General features: G+C 36.4%; 1 protein-coding gene across 1 annotated transcript in view; it reads right to left on the reverse strand.

Moving 5' to 3' along the window:
* Nucleotides 1-8328: 8328 nt before the first annotated feature.
* GABRG3 (gamma-aminobutyric acid type A receptor subunit gamma3) overlaps nt 8329-20303 on the reverse strand; it is a 288690-nt gene continuing 276715 nt past the window's right edge. Inside the window, 3 exon segments of the mRNA XM_066313582.1 lie at nt 8329-9985; nt 13231-13260; nt 14770-14966. Of these exon segments, the coding sequence (XP_066169679.1) occupies nt 9707-9985; nt 13231-13260; nt 14770-14966 (506 nt within the window). The 3' untranslated portion in view covers nt 8329-9706.

Consider the following 20303-nt stretch of genomic DNA (forward strand, 5'->3'; position numbering starts at 1 on the left):
GGAGGGAAAAAATGGATGTTATGGGTAAAAGATCCCACATGGGATAGCAAGGACTTCGTTTACCTAGGAAGAGTGAACATTTGCTTTTTTGTTGCCTTATTTTTGTCATTTGGTGGACCTTTGATTCCTGCCTGACAACAGCAAGACACCAGGAGACTGCACCTATCAATGGGTATCTTTTTGTCTCTGCTGTGATCCATGAAACTGTTACACTAAGTCTTTCTCTATAAATATATTCCATCTTCTCACAACCTAGAATCTAAAGCCACTTTGGTATATGAAAATGTATGTTTATGGTGTGCCCTGTTTGTCCAAGACTAGAGGATGGGCTAATGAAACTCTGGATGGCCTAGAATTTGCTTACATGAAAAATTCATTCTTTTAAGGCCAGTTTTTTTTGCACTCTACAAGACTATAAGTTATTAAACCAACCAACCAACCAAACAAACAAACAAGAAAACATGCAAATCAATAAAAAACCCCAAACCTGGCATAGGTTGCTGCCTGTGAAACTTTAGCATATACCAATTATTTTGTGTTGCTAACATAGGTGCTTTCCACGTTTTCCATTTTTTTTTAAATGTGAGTTTTTTTACTATGGCTATTAAGTGACAGTGGTCTTCTAATATCAATCAGTAGGAAAACATCTATTCCATTTATTCCTTATTGTCTGGATAGCTCCCTGATGTTCAGCTTTGCTCATTTTCTATTTCACAAATTGAGTTTACTTTAACTAAAACAGTAATTCAGTCCTTAAGTAGATTTGTGGTGGTGAGAGAGAGGGTGACATAAAAAGGCAGAACTTATTGGCACGATTCATCATTCATACTCTATAGCACACTTGAGCCTACTGGGCAGGAAATGTTATTAAATTGAGAGATGTGTCAGAGCCTCCAGAATTTGGCAGGATGAGCACCTTAAACCTCTGGAATGGCCGATGTGCTCAACTGGCTTTCAGGCTCCCTGGATAATTGCAAGAATACAGCTGGTTTTCCAGGTCAAGCTCTGCAAGGGATAAGAGCTGGCATTGTGTTCACACTGTGACAGTGGCAAGTGTTAATGAATAATGTATAGAAAGAAAATAATCATGGCACGAATTATGCTTGCCAGTTGTCCAGGGGAATGAGGCATAACCACATCTACCTGGTTACTGCATTTTACTAACTGTAGTAACAAGGGTCAGATGCTGTTGGAAAAGTACAGAATCTATGTTTATTTTTGAGTAGACAGGTAAGTATCTAATTGTTTAACAGAACAGAAATGGGGATAAAGCATAAAGTGCATGTCAAACTAATAAGTGAAAACAAGAAAAAAGAGATTTCTTAGTGAAAGTTTAATTTAGTACTCTGGCTGTAATTGGTTTTTGTGCAATAAAATGTCCTTTGGAAAAACATGCCTTAGTGCTAGGAACATAGAGAAAGTATAAATATAACAAGCTCAGATAGGGAAGTTGGTAGGATCATGAGAGATCTGGGAAATTTATGCATTATCTTATGCATTCCCTTATGCATTATCTGTGGCCCAGCTGTCAGCTCCAGTGTTACTTGGAGTGGAATCCTAAAATGAAGTAGGCATTTCACAGTTGGAGTGGGTTGAGACTGACAATTCTGTGGCCATGAATGTACAGAGGTGGGAATTAAATTACATTCAAAGAGCATAGATTAAGAGGACAGTCTTACTTAACAATAAGTGGCTGCTGAAAAATAAGGCTTGCAAAAACACAGAGTATAGTTTTGCCAGTAAATTTCACTGAGCACGGAAAAAGTTAGGATTGGGAAAGTTTTGAAGCCAAATTTGATTAGAATTTTTAAATTGCAGAATCTTTACATTCAAGTGGTTTATGTAAAACACACAATCTATTTCTTGATTTCTTTTTGAATTTTGTAGCATATTCTTCCCAGTTTAAATTAGTCCCATGGATAAACTGCAGTCTCAAATACTTTTTGCAGTTTAGTCAGCTCATGATCACTGTAGAAAATATTTTTTTAAAGACTCATTTGAAATTACTTTCAAGAACACCCTGCACCCTATTAGAAAGGTAACACACCATGCCTTTTCTCTCAAGAAAATTTTCAGAAATCTATTTCTATTTTGTTAAGCTCTCAAATTCTGTAAGAAAAAATACAACCACCAAACATGCACGCCATACTTGCATTTTCTGATAATGTGTATTTATTTGTATCCAGAAATACAAATGCTGGGATCAAAATACGAATATAAATAGTATTCTAGACGCACAGCCCTACTCCTTAACACAAAGTAAACTGGAATGGATGTGATCAAGAAGGGAAAGTTGTTGTCTGAGGACTTGAGGAGATGAAGCACATGGGTGTTTGACTTTTCTGATTAGGTCAGTCTGGGGGATCACTGGGATGGCTATCTAACTTAAAATGACATACTGGTTACTAGTGCTACCTGTATTATTCAAGGCACATTGGGCACATAGTTGTACTTTCATTTCACTATGACATCACAAGCTGCACTGCTAGCAACGAAATCACACACCCCTAACAAAAACTTAGGAAGGAAGGATAATTAGAAATCTAAAATTTTGTCTGTGTTCTATAAGAAAATTCAATTTGGCACATAGTTGGCAGTATTTATTTGATTACTAAAATTACACTCACTTAAAAAAAATTCCATGTGTTGTCATGGTGGAAAAAAATGTTTTGAGAGCAGTATACTGAGAGTTTAGATCAGGATTATGTGAGGGGTTTGGTGATGGCCAGTGGTAGCCACAGGTTGGTCCATGATTTAAGGTTGGTCTTCTGTGTGATTGTGGATGACAAAAAAGTCACAGGACTCCTGAATGACTGCAAAAGAGAATAAGGAAGTGTGATACTCTAATTTCTCTGCACCAGGTTTCCCACTGTTGTTCATAGCAAGTGTTTTGTGGGAGCTTATTCTGTTGGTTTTTTTTTTTTTTTTTTTTCTTTGCAGCACGCTTGTCTGGCAGTGCCAATCTTTGGGCATTCTCAGTATTATACTGGGCTGCCTGTGTAATGTTGTCAAATGCAGTCATTTTGCCAGCCTTCCATGAGTTCCACAGTTGCTTTCATTTTAAGGATCCCATGAGGTCTGTAAGCATGGAACAGACTCTGTAACATGCTCTATTTCACATTTGTCAATATTTAAAAAAAAATATGTCATGAGTATTGTCCTCTTCATCCATTTCATATTAATGTGCAATTTAGAAATTTTAGCATTTACGTGTTTTAGGCCTCACTTTAAGTTGTAAATCACAAATCTCACATTAAGTACTTAAGTTACAAATCTACGTTCCACCAGTTTTGAATCCAAACAATGCATAATCAACTTTTACAGAACATCATCCAATGATCTTCCTGGTTGCTGATTTGAACTTAAACTCCTCTTCTGGTCAATGGTCTTAATTAATGTGGAAAGTTTTGACTCAGACCTAGCAGGTTTGTTTTTTTAAAAAACTTGTAATCCTAATACAGTCTCAGTAGCAAGCCATCATCAGCTTCACTGTTGATGTATTTTCATTCTTTGTATTTTAAAATACATTGTGTTGGTACTGCTTCCTGTCTTGCAAGCACTGCTGCAAGTTACAGAGACATTAGAAGAGTATTAAGGGTGTATTAAACACTAAAGGGAGCACCTGCATTCCCCTATAAGAAGCTCCACAGGCTGGCTCAGCCCTCCAAGAAAAGTTAGGTGAGTGCTTTGATGACAGCAGAGGCTGTTGTGTCTCGTCTGACTAGAGCCATTCCTTACCTAGATAAAATAATACCGAGCAAGTTACTGGCTGTATATCAGTGCCTGCTTTGCCTGGTTCAGTCCTTGAGAAAGCTTTCCCCTAGATATATGAAAAAACATAACCACATCTTCTGCTTGTCCTTTATAAATAGCAAATGATTAGAAGATCAAAATGAATGTTTTGGTAGAAAGCAGAGAATTCTCAGGTGTTTAGCTCTGAGGCACTGAATTTCATAATGAATTTCATTCTCTAATTTCACATATATTCTAGGAAAACCCTAGAGGAGTCCAGATGCATACAGACTGGCTTAAGGACCCACAACAAAAGAAAAAGTAAAAGAAAGTAAAGTCTGTAGAAAGCAATGCATTATCACAGATACTGGATATCTCACTTGAGGAATGTCAGCAGTAACTAACCAAGTTCTTGAAGTCAGTCATGAACCAAAGTCACTTAAAGAAACAGCTGCTAGGTAAACTAGAGGGTTAGAATAATATTTATTCCTACTTCAGGACTTAGTCCTAGCTAGCCACTGTTATAGGGCATCATATCTCTTTGAATTATCCACCAAATATTCAGCACCAAGAAAAAAATTACTGTCTAATTTTTCAAAGCAATTCAGTTCAAGATGAGATTTTTTTTCTGTTGAAACATGATTTCACTTTAGATATAAAACATAGTTTTGGTTTTAGTATCTAAATCAGTGGCCTGAAGTATGAGGAAAGAAGTCCTTCTAAATTGCAGGGAAAAAGGTAATAATATTAAGGCCACTGAGTCTTGAAGAAAGGCCTTCATTTTTTTCCACATGTATACTAGAGCCTGTCAAGAAGAGAGTGTGTAAACCATAACGAGGTGGTGGGCATACAAGTATAGTATAAGAATAACACTATACTTTTTTCTCAGTAGCCAAGTGTAAGTTGAGCTAATTTTATGCTTGTGAAGGGAGGAAGGATCTAAAATTAACTGAGAAAAAAAGCCAAAAATATCGCTAAAGGAAAAAGAACTTCACCTTTTGTCTGTGGAAATACATTCCCAATCCATAGTCTGTTTTTTGCCTATTTTAAATAGTCTTCTGGAAAGAGATCTGGATGAGCCTTGAGTTTATACTTTGTATCTCTTGGTGGAATGAAATTGTTAGTGAAGAAGGAAGGATTCTGCTAAACTGCTGAAGTTCCACTGCAGCTTTTTTTCTGCTTAGGAAATAGGAGACCTACAGACTGTTTAGAAAAATAAAGAAAATGCAGATAAATGCTCAGTCTATAGGTTGAAGACATTTAGAATATTGGTCACACACTGTGGTACTCAGGAAGAACCCCAGGAAGGTCATTGGTCCCACTTTTTAACTTTCAGATGAGAAATAGTTTTTAATGTTAAGGAATATAATTTCATATTAATAAATGATAAAGGCACTGACATAAGAGGCACAAGCATTTCACTGTGAGCAAGAAGAAGAAGATACTTTGAAAAAAAAATCATCTGTGTAGGCATCTAGAATTATGAGATATAGCTTGCCTTTTCTTACTGCATTTTATGGAAACTAGGAAAGAGCAAGCAATGGAAAAAGTACTGCTATGGACAGCTTTTACAAGTTTCAGTGGGCACTTTGTTTTACAGTTTATAAGATAACACCAACCCTCCAGATGGTGAGGCTAATGAAAGTCCTTTTAGGTATTTAGAAAAAGACTGGATATGGCACTTAGTGCTGTGGTTTAATTGATAAGGTGGTGTTAGGTCATAGGTTGGACTTGATGATCTCCAAAGTGTTTTCCAACCTATTGGATTCTGTGATTCTGAGAAATCTGTCTGTGTTAAAATACTGAGTCTCCCTTCTCACACAATCAGCAGTTCCAGAGCTACCTGGCATCTGGTCATGTAGGTGAGTAATTTTATTAGATATATGGTGAAATTTTGTACAGAAAGGAGGTAAACAGCCTTCATGAAATGACCAAGTAAGGAGAGTTGTGAAAAATTCATGAAATAACATGAGATGCTAAACATCAAGACACATTAGAGCTGCAGAAGTGTTTAAGATAGCTATCTGTCTGAGTTATTTGGCAGTATGCCTGCAGTTCCAGAAATAATTTCCTATCTGCTAAAGGCTCATGTGTCACTGCTGTCCCAGCTGATGAATGTGCAAACCTCCAGGTGGATGATTTGGAATTAGCTGTGGGTTAAATTGAATAAGAAGACTGCAACAGATAAGAACTGCACAGTAATAAAAAATAATTTCTTTCTCTTCTTTTAGCTTCACTACTCATCACTGTCTCTGTGAAGATGGTTCTGGCTTTTGTAATTTTTATCATTTTTATTGGTATGCACAATACAGCAATATACAGTTGAGAGTTGATTAAGGAGAACATGAGAAAAAGAAGGTTATCAAAATGCCTGCGGTGTTTTAAACTGCACCCCTACTTATTGGTTAGAAAGTTATATTAAAATTGTGTGGTGTGTGGTGCACTGCAGTTCCACATTACTGATAGACATTTAGAGAGTGTAAGCTGGCTACAAGTTTTTATACCCTTGTTCTTGGAAGAATGGCTGTAAAAAAGGGAGCTGTCAATATGCTAGGCATCAGAGACAGAAAAAACTGAGAAGATTGAATTAAGCAGACCAGTATTTTTTATACATTCTTAGTTGCCTTGAAAATGCTGCCCTCAAAAAAGAAAAAACTATGTCCAAGAACTTTTAATTGAAGGGGAGAATAAGAGGACTGACTTTAGATCCTTCTGGGAAAAGAAGGTGATTATTTCAAAAACCCTCACAATCCCTTCTGCAGCTTCAACAAGGAAGAAATGTAATGTGAAGATACTTGGTTTTGAAGTTTTATGCAGCCAAATGTGTTCATTTCACTGCTCATTTGGTTTTGCTTTCCTCTGTTCCCTTCCTTGGAAGGGTAAAAAGAAGTTCTAAATAACAAAAAGAAGTAGTTGAATAAATGCAAGTTTCTAATATGAAATTATATTGTAAGAACATGTTCGAAAATGCTAAAATAGAGTTTTTATATTTCTCATGGGACAGCACACGAAAACGTTAGTTTTTACTAATGTGCAAAAGAAGCAAAAGAAAATCTGACGGTCAGTGAGGATATTCTTACTCCTGCAGAAGGATATGGCACATAGATGTATGCAGACCACAATGGCATTTTGAATGATTCAGATCATAGGAATCCTATCTTCCCTGATCTCCAAGGTTTTTAAGTGGTTGCCAAACCACAGAGCAGTAAAGCAGTGAGAAAGCCAAGTTACCAGGAACAAGCAGAGGAATGCATTCAGGAACCTGCCAGCCTGCAGCTTCTTGCCTTGCATAAAAATCAATAGTTTGATAACTCCAGAGTAGAATAAATGACACAGTAGAATATGACATCTCTGCTCACTATAAGAGCAGAAGGCAGTAGTGTCTAAAGCTTATTTGTTGATTTAGGACAGTGGAAAATATTGGAATTAGATGCTTCCATCTTCTGTTTATGAAAAAAGTCAGAAAATGGGCAATATGAATGGGCTTAGCAGATTCAGTCTTCCAAAGAAGGATCTGTTGGGGCTGTCTGCTTTCAGCAGGCTCATGGGCAGCCATGAGCAAAAGTGTAAGAAAAGCATATGCTCATAATGTAACATGGGAATGTTCCACTTCGCAGAAAATTCACACAGTATGGAATTGTTAAATTAACATCACTTTACCTGTTCAAGATCTAATGGTGGAAGGCACCTGATTGTGCATCATTTGTTTTAGTACTACAACCAAAATCAATTGATCGTGCAGAGGGTTTGCAGGATCACCCCTCTAAAGGAAAATGGTTTCCATTCTTTTATTTAGGCTTAGAATATTTCTAGTATTCTTGCAAAATATGGCTGAAGGTGACTATTAGAGTAGGCTAATTAATAATTAGAGATTAGGATATCCATCTCATATTTAATCACCTTCTTGCACTACTTAAAATATCAATGTCATCCTTAAATTAGGTACATGCCTCCAAGTTCAGGACACAGGTTTACAGAGCAGCTAATTTGCTAATACGAGTTAGCAAAATTTTCAACATGTATTTTGAAATCAGAAGGTTATTATTCGTTTAGAAGACATCAGATTGGACAGATTTTTCTAAAAATAAGGCTTTGATTCTGCCTCAAAATATTTCTTCTCTGTGCTTGTAATTTGAATTTTGTCAGTCCTTACAGCAGTAATTCCCCACCACGACCTAAACCCAGTTATGTTTCTGATATTTCAGACAAGTTAAAAACTGAAGAAAGATTTTGAATAGCTACAATTAACTTCTGTGATAGGTTTTTTTTTCCTCCCAATTAAAAACTCAGTGGAAGAACAGAGCAACAGCAATGACAGCAAGACAGTGACGCTTCAAAGAACATGACAGAATTTCTGTTCCTTTAGAATTACCATTGCATTAGTTTTTGATTGTTTGCAGGGTTTTCCTTTTGAGGAAAAAGGAACTCCTTTTCAATTACATCCACTATTCATTTTTTTCATCAAATACTTTGTGGAAGAGATACACATTTTTTGAGTTAATAAAAAATTATCTCCAAAACAGAAAAGAAATAGAATTGCTGTTTTAATTATCTTTTCACTTCAATCTTTTAACAATTTGTCATGCAAAGGGTAGTGAAAAGCTATTGCTATTTAAGTATGGATGTGGTTTGTTTGCTTATTAACAGTTTTGTAGACAGTCTGTAAAAGATATCACTTAGTTTAAGACCGCAAAACTAGTTCTGGAAAAAAATGGGTAGTTTAGAGTTGAATGGTCAAAACCTTGAAAAGTACAAAATTGATTTTTAGTGTAAAATATAGTTGGAAATTTTGCAAAAGAATGAAAAGAACTTATTTCTATAAGTGGAAACTATTTCATGTTTAATCTAAGTGTCACAATTGAATTCCTGTAACGCACTGTTCAAGCCACGAGTGTTCAGTCTTTAGCTCAGGCCTGGGAACAGCTACCATGAGTAAATATTGCAGTGTTAACGTTGTAAAAAGGAGAAAAAAAGGCCTTGGGCACACGTTTTTCAATTTTATAATACAACTTTGAGAGGAAACATAAGAATGCATGGGCACACTTTTTAGCAGATTGAAATCCAAAGAAAGTCACATATTCCTGGTGCTATTATATAATGATTTTTACTCATGGGCTATGCACTATGAACTGCTACGACACAAACAAGCAGGAATCTTGTCCTGCTTCAAGTATAGTACTTTAGAAATGAATGACTATCCTGTGTTTAATGAGTCATAAAAAACAAAGTTAAAAGCTTGAAAAATTGTAGAAGTTATGCCTACATCTGCCTCCCAGATAGGCAAGCCTTATTTATATCAAAATTATAGCTTTCTTTTCTGTCTGCCTTTTCATCTTTAAGTCAAAAACAGTATGTGTGGGTAACTGGCTAATTCCTTGAATCCCAGACATCTGCAGAAAGTAATATTCACATTTTGATCCTACCAGACATTTCTTATTGTCTCTTAGTGGTTACTCTATATCAAGGAGATCATCTATTTCCCAAAAGCTACGGTATCAAGTAAATTTAAATACAAATGAGCATTTTCGTCGGCTTTGGCTTATTTGCTAGTGCCAGTGTACATTGCTCTGATCCTTAGGGACATGACAACATTTTGAAGAAAGTATGGGAATGAAAAATAAAAATTACATATATAAACTTTGCCTGAATTGTGAATAGGTTCTATGGCAAGGGAGAATAGTAGATATTTTAATATACAATAATTATTCATAAACATCGCTTACACTACAAATTCAGCTGAACTTTGTAAGAACCTTTTTCTTAAAATGAAGAGCAGTTAGGAGAGAATTCTTCTGTGTTTTATTTTTTTCAGGAAATTATATGTTAAAAATTCTTCATCAGGCTCTGTGATGGTGAAGGTTAATGTGGTCTTTATAATTTGAGATGAAACTGACTGTGTCCTTCACTTTTTCTGCACTTTCACCATCCATCTGCAGTGAGAAAACGCAGCAGTCTTCACTGCTACAGGCAACATTTAAAGATAGAGGTATCCAACCCAGTAGACCAGGTTAAACAGCAGGAAGGATGTAGGAAAAAAGACCCTAGAGTAGGAGTCCAGTTCTAAGATGTCTATGTGAATCCGTCCTCTCCTCCATGAGCCTGATTTACACTCTTCATAACAACAGAAAAAACTCTGGCAGTCTTTTCCATCAAGACATTCATAGACACATGCATCTTCAAAATCTTGCCAATACATGGCATTGTTCAATGTGATGACTGTAGTCGGTGGTCTCATATCAAGTACAGAATAATTCTGAGGAGAAAAAAAAGCCACAATAGTTTGACAAGTTTCCCTGGATGATACAGATCAAAATTAATAATCACAGCAAAAAGCAATAATTTTTCACACTTGGGAGTTCACACTTGGAAGTTCACTTGTCAGGATATTATTTGCAAGTTGTTTTAAACACTTGCAGCTACTATATTTAAGATGGATTTTCAAAAATAAGGAAGCTATCCCCCCTCTCCATTTAGTGATACAATATCCTCCACTTCACATAGGTGCATTCAGTGCCTCTTAACTTTACTATGATTTATAAAACCAGATATGGTCAGCAATAGATAGTGATCATTCCAGTAAAGGATTTCAAAATGCCATCCCAAGGCTTGTTCCCTCAGTGCTTATCACACTAACCATGCTCAGAAATAGGACACTTTGGTGTCATGCATCCTCACAGCAGCATTTCCACTTACAGACCACTTACACCTTCAGTGTACTCTCTAGTTACACTTTGTCAGCTTTTTCGTCACATCATTTCCTTGGTGTGCAAGATGCCTTCTCACAACAGTCTCCTCTCTCTTTAAGCCACCCATGCCATCTTCACAAATGTCACATCCTCCACTGACATCACTAGAAAATGCCCCATTAGCTTCGCTGCCTGTCTGCACCATCCTGATAAAGCAGATATAGCCCTGTCAGCCTCGTTTTCTCTACCTAAGGGGCCCTTCCTCTCCCCGGGATTGTGCTGAGCATTGGCTTTGCCTGCAGGAATGTGCTGGCTGTGCTCTAACAAGCTGGTCACGACTTCTTGCGTTTAGGAGGATGCTCTGGGCTCTTGATTCCATGCTATACAAAGTACTCACATTTCCTGATGAAGGTCTTAGGGGATATCTGAAAACTTTCCTCCTGGTTGTGAAAAACATTGGTGACGTGACTGATGTGCCTCAATGGAAATTTTTCCTTTTTACATTGACTTAATTTGCTTTCTACAAATCTTTTGGTTTGGCTCACTGTAGTATTAATCATCTCATTAAAAATGCTGGTCCCTGAGCTAAGAACTTGATGTGGCATCCCTCTACTTAGATGTTGGCACTGCCAACACAGATAACTACACCTGAACAACAGCCCTATGGTATCCAGTCAATTACTTCTGGGCACAATTCATTTTATCGTAAGTAAATGCTAAAATGTCTCAGGTGCATTCTGTTGTGAACTGCAAGCAGATTCAGTTTAGAAGCAGATTATTGCAAATCTCTTTGTTGTGAATGACTTTATCTCTGAGTTTAGATGACAGAAACTACACCTGTGTGGTCTTCTCTCTCTTTTGTGCATCTTGTTTCAGAGCCCCACAATGTGTTGCCATGTGAAAAAGGTCTAAGATTATTGTACAAGCAATCTTTTTTGACTTATTACTTTGGAAAGAAAAAGCTATTACTAGAGTATACACTGAGTTCTGCTATACCACTATGTCAGATATTGTACATTTGTTGCAAGTCTTTATGAACATTTCCAATTCAGGGACTGGAATTTTCCATGCCTGTCTAAAACATTTATGTTAAAAAATAAAAGCTTAGAAAGCTTTGGTAAGTGAAGATAAAAAAGTGCTCTGGCTCTGCAAAGGAAACTTCCTCATCTATTGGGTATTTTGTTGTTTTTTTATTATATCAACTGTCTGCTCAGGACAGAAGAAAAAATAATTGTCATCATAATACAGAGAGATAAATCTGGTTGTTTTAATCTCTGTCAGGTAAGGTATCCTGAAGTGACAAGATACAAGGGGAAGGTGGATGGTCCCCTTGTGTTCTGTGTGTCCAGCTGAGCTAGGATTAGGAGGAGAGTACTGCACACACAATACAGAGAATATTGCACACACACCATCTCAGCCCAACTCAGGAGATCTGCAAGGCACTTCTCCACAGCCTTGGACAAGGCAGTTCAGGTGCAGTGTCAAACATGCTTAATAATATTATTTCTGACAAAGTATATGTGTGTTTGCTAGGAGGAAAAGGCTTGGGATTACCTGAACATGGATCTACTAAGATTAATAAATTTCACCTTTTAAGTGTCATCTCTACAAAGCTGAAAAGGAACAAATAATATCTTGAGAGCCAGAGACATTGCTTATCTAAGCTGTAATTTGAAGATATTTTTGTATAGACAAAGGTCCTGCTCAAAGACTATTTTAAGGTGAAGAAAAAAAAAGAGTGCGTAAAAACCTTGGAAATGCTGCAGATGCTTTCCAAGCAGATGAGAAGGACTAGTTTTAGATAAAGTATTTTAAACCCTAATATCATTTAATTATATTTCCTATAGATTTTAATTGGAAAAAGAAAAGTGCTGCTACCCATTCAACATGCTTTGTTAACTTAATCTTTCAGAAAAGTCTGTCCAGGGACTGACAGTAGTAGAAACTGGATAGATGTAATGCGTGCTGTAAGTTATATGACATCTTAAAATATATCAGAGAACTCATGTTAAAAAAAAAAAAAAAAAAAAAAAAAAGTGTATTATTATTATTTGTAAAAAGATAGGCTAATAACATGGATCTAGCAGTTGTAAATGAGAAACTTCAGCATATCCAACTTGAGAAATGTACATCCCAATGTTTTTGTTCTAACTCTGTTCTTATTAAATGGCAGACCATTCAATCAGCTGTTTAACAGGCTTCATGCTTTCCAAATGCTTTATATTTACATATACTTATAGCAGGTATTCCAGTTTCAGATTTCATACAACTTAGAGACACAATTTTGTTCTGTGTTCCAATTTTATTGGTGCTGCACATACTCTATTTATAGATAGAGTACAACTAACAGTGTTCAACTTCCGTGCCTAAATTATTTGAAAATCCACCTGAAAGCTTGCTAAAGGTTTTGCATATGCATAAATCAACTTTTTTTTCTGTGAAACTTGGTTAAACATAGAAGTTTATAACATAACTTGTGCTCATTACTTTCTCATAAAAGGTAGTGAGAAACTTCTGTATTATATAAAGCAGAAGCACAAAGCTTCTGAGGTAAAAATAACACATAGTATTCTATACTTGACCCTCCTCCCATTCATATCACTTGATAAGTTCTTATAGAAAAAGGCAGAAATGTTCCTCTGCCATAGCTGAAAACACACTGACCTTTTAACAAAAAAGGAAAACAATATTTTTAGTGAAGTCTGGGTAAAGCATAACACAGCAATACAGCTCTCTTAGGAATTAGTGTAAGTAAATGTCAACTATCTATTCATGTCCCCAATTCTCTCACTGAATAAAGCAACTTACTTACCATTACATGACCAAAACTTACATCAGGTAGCTTAAATAAAGATAATAAAAGAATTATTCAGAAGAAAACATACTTAGTGCTTCACATGCATCTACATTCAATAGTATTCCTTGGACCAAGCCCTTAAATGCATAAAACACTTCATGCAGAGTGTTCTACGTATTCAGCACAATATTCTGTACACTTGAAAATGGCATGAAACTTCTGCAGAATGCAAATCTAGTTTTCATAGACTTAAAATCTTTATTCAACCCATTAAATTTATTTATTGACCAAGCAATAGTGAGCATTTCTTCTGGTGTTAATTTAAATCCCATCAATGTTGCATGCTTACTCATGTCTTCATTCATATATCTGGAATTACATCCTACTAAGAAAGAAACTCATGGCTTTTTTACTCAGTGTTTCTATAGGATGGCACTTTCAGTTTGATCACTAGCAAGTTCATTTCAGTCTCAAACTTTTCTTTTGTTAACAATCTTTTGCCTTTTGTGAGCAATGCTTTTTTGCAAGAAGCTATTTTAGGTTTAATGGAGTTGTCATTGACTAAGTCTACGGCTTTTTAGACTTTCTCTAATCCCATATTTGTTTCAGCTTTTCCTTCATTAGTTCTTCATTCAATCATTTTCTATAGCTCTTCATTCAATCTCTCTCTACATCATGACCTATTATTCCCTAAATTTAGGCTTCTCTCTCCTCAATTTCCTTCTTCACATTTTTCCTATTTGGCTTTGATTTCTGATTTCAAATGTCCTTATTTCAGATGTCCTTATTTCCTCCATTACACACAATAGCATCCACCAGCTCCAACTACTGATCTTGAACATATGATATTTATCAGGTCAACCCCCTTCTGTATGTTTACACTGAGATATTTTTCTCTATTAGTTATGAAGTAAACCAGGCAATTCTTCCTGCATGATTGTTTTAGTTGATTGTAAATAGATAGCTTTTGTGTTTTTCTGGAAGTTAGTTTGGAAGCTGGTTTGGATTTTGGCCAAAAACCAACTTCCAAGTTGGTTTATGGCCAAAAATGAGATATGCCTAAAACCTTTTAAAGTGTCCTCTATTTTTGTCGTTGGGAACATGTGCGTTTGTGCACAAGGCTTAAACCAAATGCTGGCTCCCAGCAGAGACAGTGAAATTCTGCTCATAAATATTTCTAGACCTGTTAAGCCATGAAATAGCAATGCATTTGAATATACATTGATGTGCATTTATCTGTACAACAAGCTATGCAATCTGTTTCAGTGGGAGACTTTTCCAACTACCAGCACAGTAACTGGAGGACAAAAGATGTGTAGGCAGGGTTGCTCCTCCATGGTGAGCAGGCTGCTTCTGCTAGGAACAGACCTCACTCAGCAGGCACATAGCTGCTCCTACTGCTTCTACAGGTGACTTTTCCTCAGCTTTCAAGGCAGATCACACCACTGAGAAAATCTTGGAGGGGTGAAGTGCCATGTGATTACAGGCTGCCATTGAATGATTATCTGCTCCCTGAGCTGCACATGAAAAGAAATTTAAATGCTCCCATCTTACCGACTTTTTCTTCTTAGAACAGTTTGGTTTCCTGCAACTTGAGTAGTAGTTGAGGGTGGCATACTCCATCAGAGCAGCAAAGACAAATAGAAAGCATACAGTCACAAACAAATCCATGGCGGTGACATAGGAAACACGGGGCAATGACTTTCTTGCGATGGTACTCAAAGTTGTCATGGTCAATACAGTGGTGATACCTGCGGAGAGAAACTTGATTTAATTGTGTGCAACATCACTTCACAGAAGAATCTTTGGATACATACAAAACTCAAATCCAAAGTGTACCCAAATAATTAATTTATTTCATTTAGTAGTATTAAGAAATAAAGAAAAATAACACCTGTACAGACAAAGTTATTTTGTAAACAAAGATTTGCCCTGTTGTTTATTTTCATCTTTGCAAAAGTGACATTGCAAAAGCCTCTCAAAATGCTTTTCTTCATCTCTTCCTTTTTCCAGTCCCAGTTAGGTTGAAGATGGGGGTGAGGGAGAGAATGAAGAAATTTTTGAAGGAAAGTATGAAGCAGAAAAGATACTAAACCCAGAAAAGTAAACCCAAGAAACTTAGTAAGCAGTGAAGGAAACATGTTCTATTCCACAGTAGTAGTGATCTCAGGAAAAATCCTATGTTCAAAAAGAAGAGCTTGAGGGAGAAAAAAAAAATTCTGCTAAGATCTGACCATGAATTCTGAAAGTGTGTCTTCACACCACTGCTTCCTTGGGAGTCCTCCAGTGCCATTTTCGTTCTGAGTAAGGGAAGTCAATGTTACTTGCTCAGTCAGAGTAAGACTTTCATACAAACTTCAGATGCAACATTAACAGAAACAGCCTTTTTAATTCATACAAAGCATCACTTCTGAGACTGATTTAGTAATAGTGAATATAATGGGATAATGTGAAATATCCAAAATAATAAAACCATTGCTAGGGTTGAATCTCTGTCATGTCAGTTATTTGACTGCTAGTAATTCAAACAATTTCTCTTCACTCCTGAGGAATAGCAGTCATTTTGTTCCCAACTTGTTATGAACTGCATGTCTTCTCATAAAAAAAAAAATTACCAGCTTCTTATTGGCTTGGGAAAAAAAAAAATTAAAGCTTTCCCACAAGTAAGTCTCAATAGAGATCCTTCTCAACCAAAAACAACTTTCCTTTTTTATAGTTAAAATTATGTTTCACAATGGTGCATAGTGTTTGAAATGGCAAGGAATTACTGAAATTATGCCTTCTAGTTAATAACTTCTCACTAAAAACACTCTGGAGAGAAAGAAGTATCTGTGGATTACTTTTGACTACTTTCTCTTTATGAGGATTGTCCATCTTTGACTTGTAAAGTTTGACAGAAGCTACAAGTGATTCACAGGACAGAAGTAATTCACAGAAACAACCTTCTCCATTCAAGCTAACAGAAAGTCCCTGGAAAAGCCAGAAGGCAAATTAATGCCTGTGTCTCAACTTTGAATAATAATGATTAATTGAATTCCTTATATATCTATTACCCAGAAACAAACTAACAAAAAGTTTCTGAAAATAATCACAAGTCAATAAGCAAGATGAAAGCGATGCTGATAGGAAGTGGAAAGTGTGGACTTTGTGCATGCCTTGGACACAAAAGCTATTGGGAAAATACTTCCATTTCCTGAATTCCATACCACCTCCCAGCATAAGCAGATGAGGTTGGCATGATCCAGCAACCTCTCCAGACCCCTCAACATCAGTTCTGTAGCCAGCTGATGCTTTGAAAAAGCTGCAAAGACCATGTTTAGCCATTCATCACAGTAGCCAACTGCAAAAGGTGTGAACTCTCTGGCTTTGATTTGACCCTTACTGACTGTAGGTCAATCAATTTCTGTATGACCTTGACCTAGGCCTTAGGAGTCACTAACGACAAAAGAACCACATCCAGACTATGACATCTCCTACAACATAAAATGAAGTTCTTTAACACTTCCTAATCCACATTTAGATTTCTGACACAAAAGTATCCTTTCCAGAGCCACATGAACATTCTTTCAGACATTTTACTATCTTAAAAAAATTCCTCAAAACCTATAGAGTTCTTCCAATACAATATAAAGCATCCTGTTTACCTGGACTCAAATCTAAGTTTTTACTTCCCACTCATCCAGTGATAGGACTTTTTTTTTATTTAGAGGCTATAAAGAAACAATTAGTTTAAGTATATAAGTCCTCAACTCAGCCTGTATATTACATCCATGCCTTAAGCCTGAATGTGAAATACCAGCTCAAATCATGCTTGTAGCTGGATTCCTTCTTCCATCATAAACAAGCACGGAGTTTTAAAATGAGGAAAATTCTCAATTAGCAAAAAATTGCTAGATGCAGTTTTACATCTAGCACAGAGGCACAAACTTTAAAATGTTAAAATGAATTTATGGGGATACATACAGAGATGAAAGAGAAAGGAGGTGCACCAGATGATACAGTTTTGTATTTCTGTACATTTACAAATCAGAATGTATATATATATAGAATATACAGAATATGTATATATATGAATAAAATGCAGCATCATTATTTCCAAATATAATATCTAGTTTCCATACCCTTAGTTTATTTTATTTCTCATGCTAAGGAAATTCAGTCTTTTGAGTGGTTTCAAATGCATATGTCTTGCCAGATGAAATTGTGAAGTCTCTCACTTTGTGGAGTCTGTATCGCAAACTGCACTTTGCATCTGTTATTGAAATTCACAGTGCTCATGAACTACTTCAACAGAATTTTAGTATCACCTAAGGACAGCTCTGAGGTAACCTGACTTCAAAATTTTCAGGTAGAAATTGCAAGTGTAAGCTTACAAGCCTCTGTGTAAATACCATTTTGGGATGTTATATTCTCTCAGTAAATATGCTATTTGATATAACAAAAAAGAAATGACTGGGTGATCAAATTATGCAGATATACATAATGCATGAAAACACTCAAACTTTTAGATCATTGGTCTAAACGGTTATTTAAAATTATTACTGCTTGAAATCTGCTTACTGGACAAGCATATGCAAAGTGAGGTGGCAGGAGTTTCATTGTTAGAAGCTCTGGTCAGCAAGGCTAATTTTTTCTTGAGGTTATGTTGGTGGGACACTAAAGGAAAGCTCTGCTGCTTTCATGCATGCTATCACATGTTCATAAAGTTAATTCTTCATCTTTCTGGTCTGGCACCTGTTTTGTTACTTTCTTGGTTTTTTAGTGAATCAGGTAAAGATGAAATGGCAAGGAAAGGAATGTTCATTATTTATTAAATATCATCTGTATCTTTTTTCACATCAATGCATTGCTGGCCTTGATACCCACTGTATCTTTTTAAACTGCAGTTTGATCTTGCTCTGTAGAAACTACCTGGTTCTATTACATATTATACCCCTTCTGAAAAAGTACAGGGAAACTGGATAAAAACTTCAGTTTAACTTAATTCCCTTCATCTTCAAGGAAAATGACTTATTCTTTTCCAGATCGTAACTTTTCTTCAGGGAAAGCTGCCTCGTCACTTAAAACATTTTGAGATAATTCTGGTTACTTAGAGACATGCAGAAACTGCAGAGAGATATTTTATTTCTCTTTGAATGAAGAGCAAAATAACTCAGGATCTCATCTATAACTCAGTTAGATTCTAATGTGAAAAATATAGTTCTCATCCAGCACTCAAATTTTAGTTCCATTCTCTCACTGACTCTTCAGGTGGCCTGGAGTTGGTCTTGTTGCCGGTCTGGGCCTTAGTACCTCAAAATGCATGTGAAAAGGGGACTACAATAACAAGATTAAAAGAATGCTTTAATGTCTCTGGACAGCACTGCTGAAAGAATACTTATGGTCCCAAACCATTTTTTTTTTTACCAGCATAGAAATATATTAGTTAGCATTATTCAGAAAGGAATAACACCTATCCTTCATGTAACTATGAGTAGTTCCAATAACTTTGGAAATTATTCATTAACTTCAGAGAGTGAAATATTTCCCTGGTGCTAGCCCTTTACATTAATGCAGCTATACTTGGAGAGGGTTTGTTGCACAGAGTCTCTATAATTAATTTCAACTAATTAATAGGACAATTTCAGCAGTTTGCCTTTGGCTGCATTGCTCACAATTTTACCATGTGCCACTATCTAGATATGGATGTGTGCTGCTGCTCAGACAGATTTATAAGTTGCATTATACACCCAGGTCTACAGCAAAATGGGAACATCTACTTACTGCATCCCAGGAGTCAACAGGCCTTGCCAATTTGAGAGCAACAGGATTCTGCACACAAAAGAAGTGACCCATATATACCTGAATTTACTTTTAGAAAAGTTGTATTTTAGCCTATGAAATTAAATTCTCAGTTGGAGTTTTAGGAGAAACTAAAACATAGTGATTAGTGATCTACCATAGTTCTAAGATTAGTGATCTAACACAGTTCTATGTCTGATTATTTGGAAAAATGAGCCGTGTGGTGTGTGGAAACACCTGTAGGTATGGGATATCAAAAATGCTTATGGCAAATCATTAATGCAAAGTGTTAGATGTCTTTTTTTCTCTTTTTTCTTCTGCATTAAGAAGGATAACCCAACTGGAGGCTATGCAACTCTCCCCATTCGTGGGGCTTCAGACTTCCTTTTAAAAATGATGGAGAACAGTCAGTCTTTCCTTGTCTCCCCTGAGTCACTCAATTTAAGAAGAAGAGTTCAGTTTAAGAGTTCAGCAGAGAAGTATACGTAAGACCTGGTATACTGATCAGTTTTCTGGCTATAAGAGGCAAGTCTACACTGCCAGGAACAGGCAGCTGTAAACTGCTCTGTCCTCACCTGTGTATGGTGTTTTTGCTGTCCTGGAGGTGTTACTGGATAACAGAATAACTGTGAGTCTCTGTGTCCGTCCTGTTGCTAGAGCTCTGGTGCCCTTTGGCACTCCCATGGAGGGAATGAAGGCTGAACATTCCATTCCCTTAAAATAACCTCAGAAAAATGGACCTACATAGTAACAAACTGCATCAGGAGGACGCAACAAATAGCTGGGAATGGTTGAGAACAGACATGCAAACTTTAACACAGGCTCCTCTGTTTTCCTAGACTGGTGGGTTTCTGAATCAGTTCATATTTGCAGACCTGGCAAACACAATCTGAACTAAGGAATTCTTTTTCCTTTGGTCCTGATACTTACATATAATTGGCTGTTACATTCCCCTATACCCTTGATGCTGTCAAAACCTGCAGGTTTTCTTATTAGATGTTAGAAAAAAAAATTCTAAGTCTAAGTCAACATTTCTAAGTGTACACTAAAGCACATTGCCAAAATGCACATTCTGGTCCTGACACAAATGAGTTTCTGGAAAACCTAAACCAGCATAAATCTCCACAATCTATGAAAAATATCAATACACCCAGTGTGAAGCTTAACTTCAAGCATGCAAGCTAAAACACTTTGCCTGAGTTAATACTATCATATCCCACAGTTTTCTGTATATATAAGACATAATGCCCAGTGGGGGAGAGTTACAGAAGGGAAGGAAGCCAGCAGTGCAATTAATTAATTCTTTA

Source organism: Sylvia atricapilla, chromosome 2 (assembly GCF_009819655.1).
Source record: "Sylvia atricapilla isolate bSylAtr1 chromosome 2, bSylAtr1.pri, whole genome shotgun sequence".
NCBI lineage: Eukaryota > Metazoa > Chordata > Aves > Passeriformes > Sylviidae > Sylvia > Sylvia atricapilla.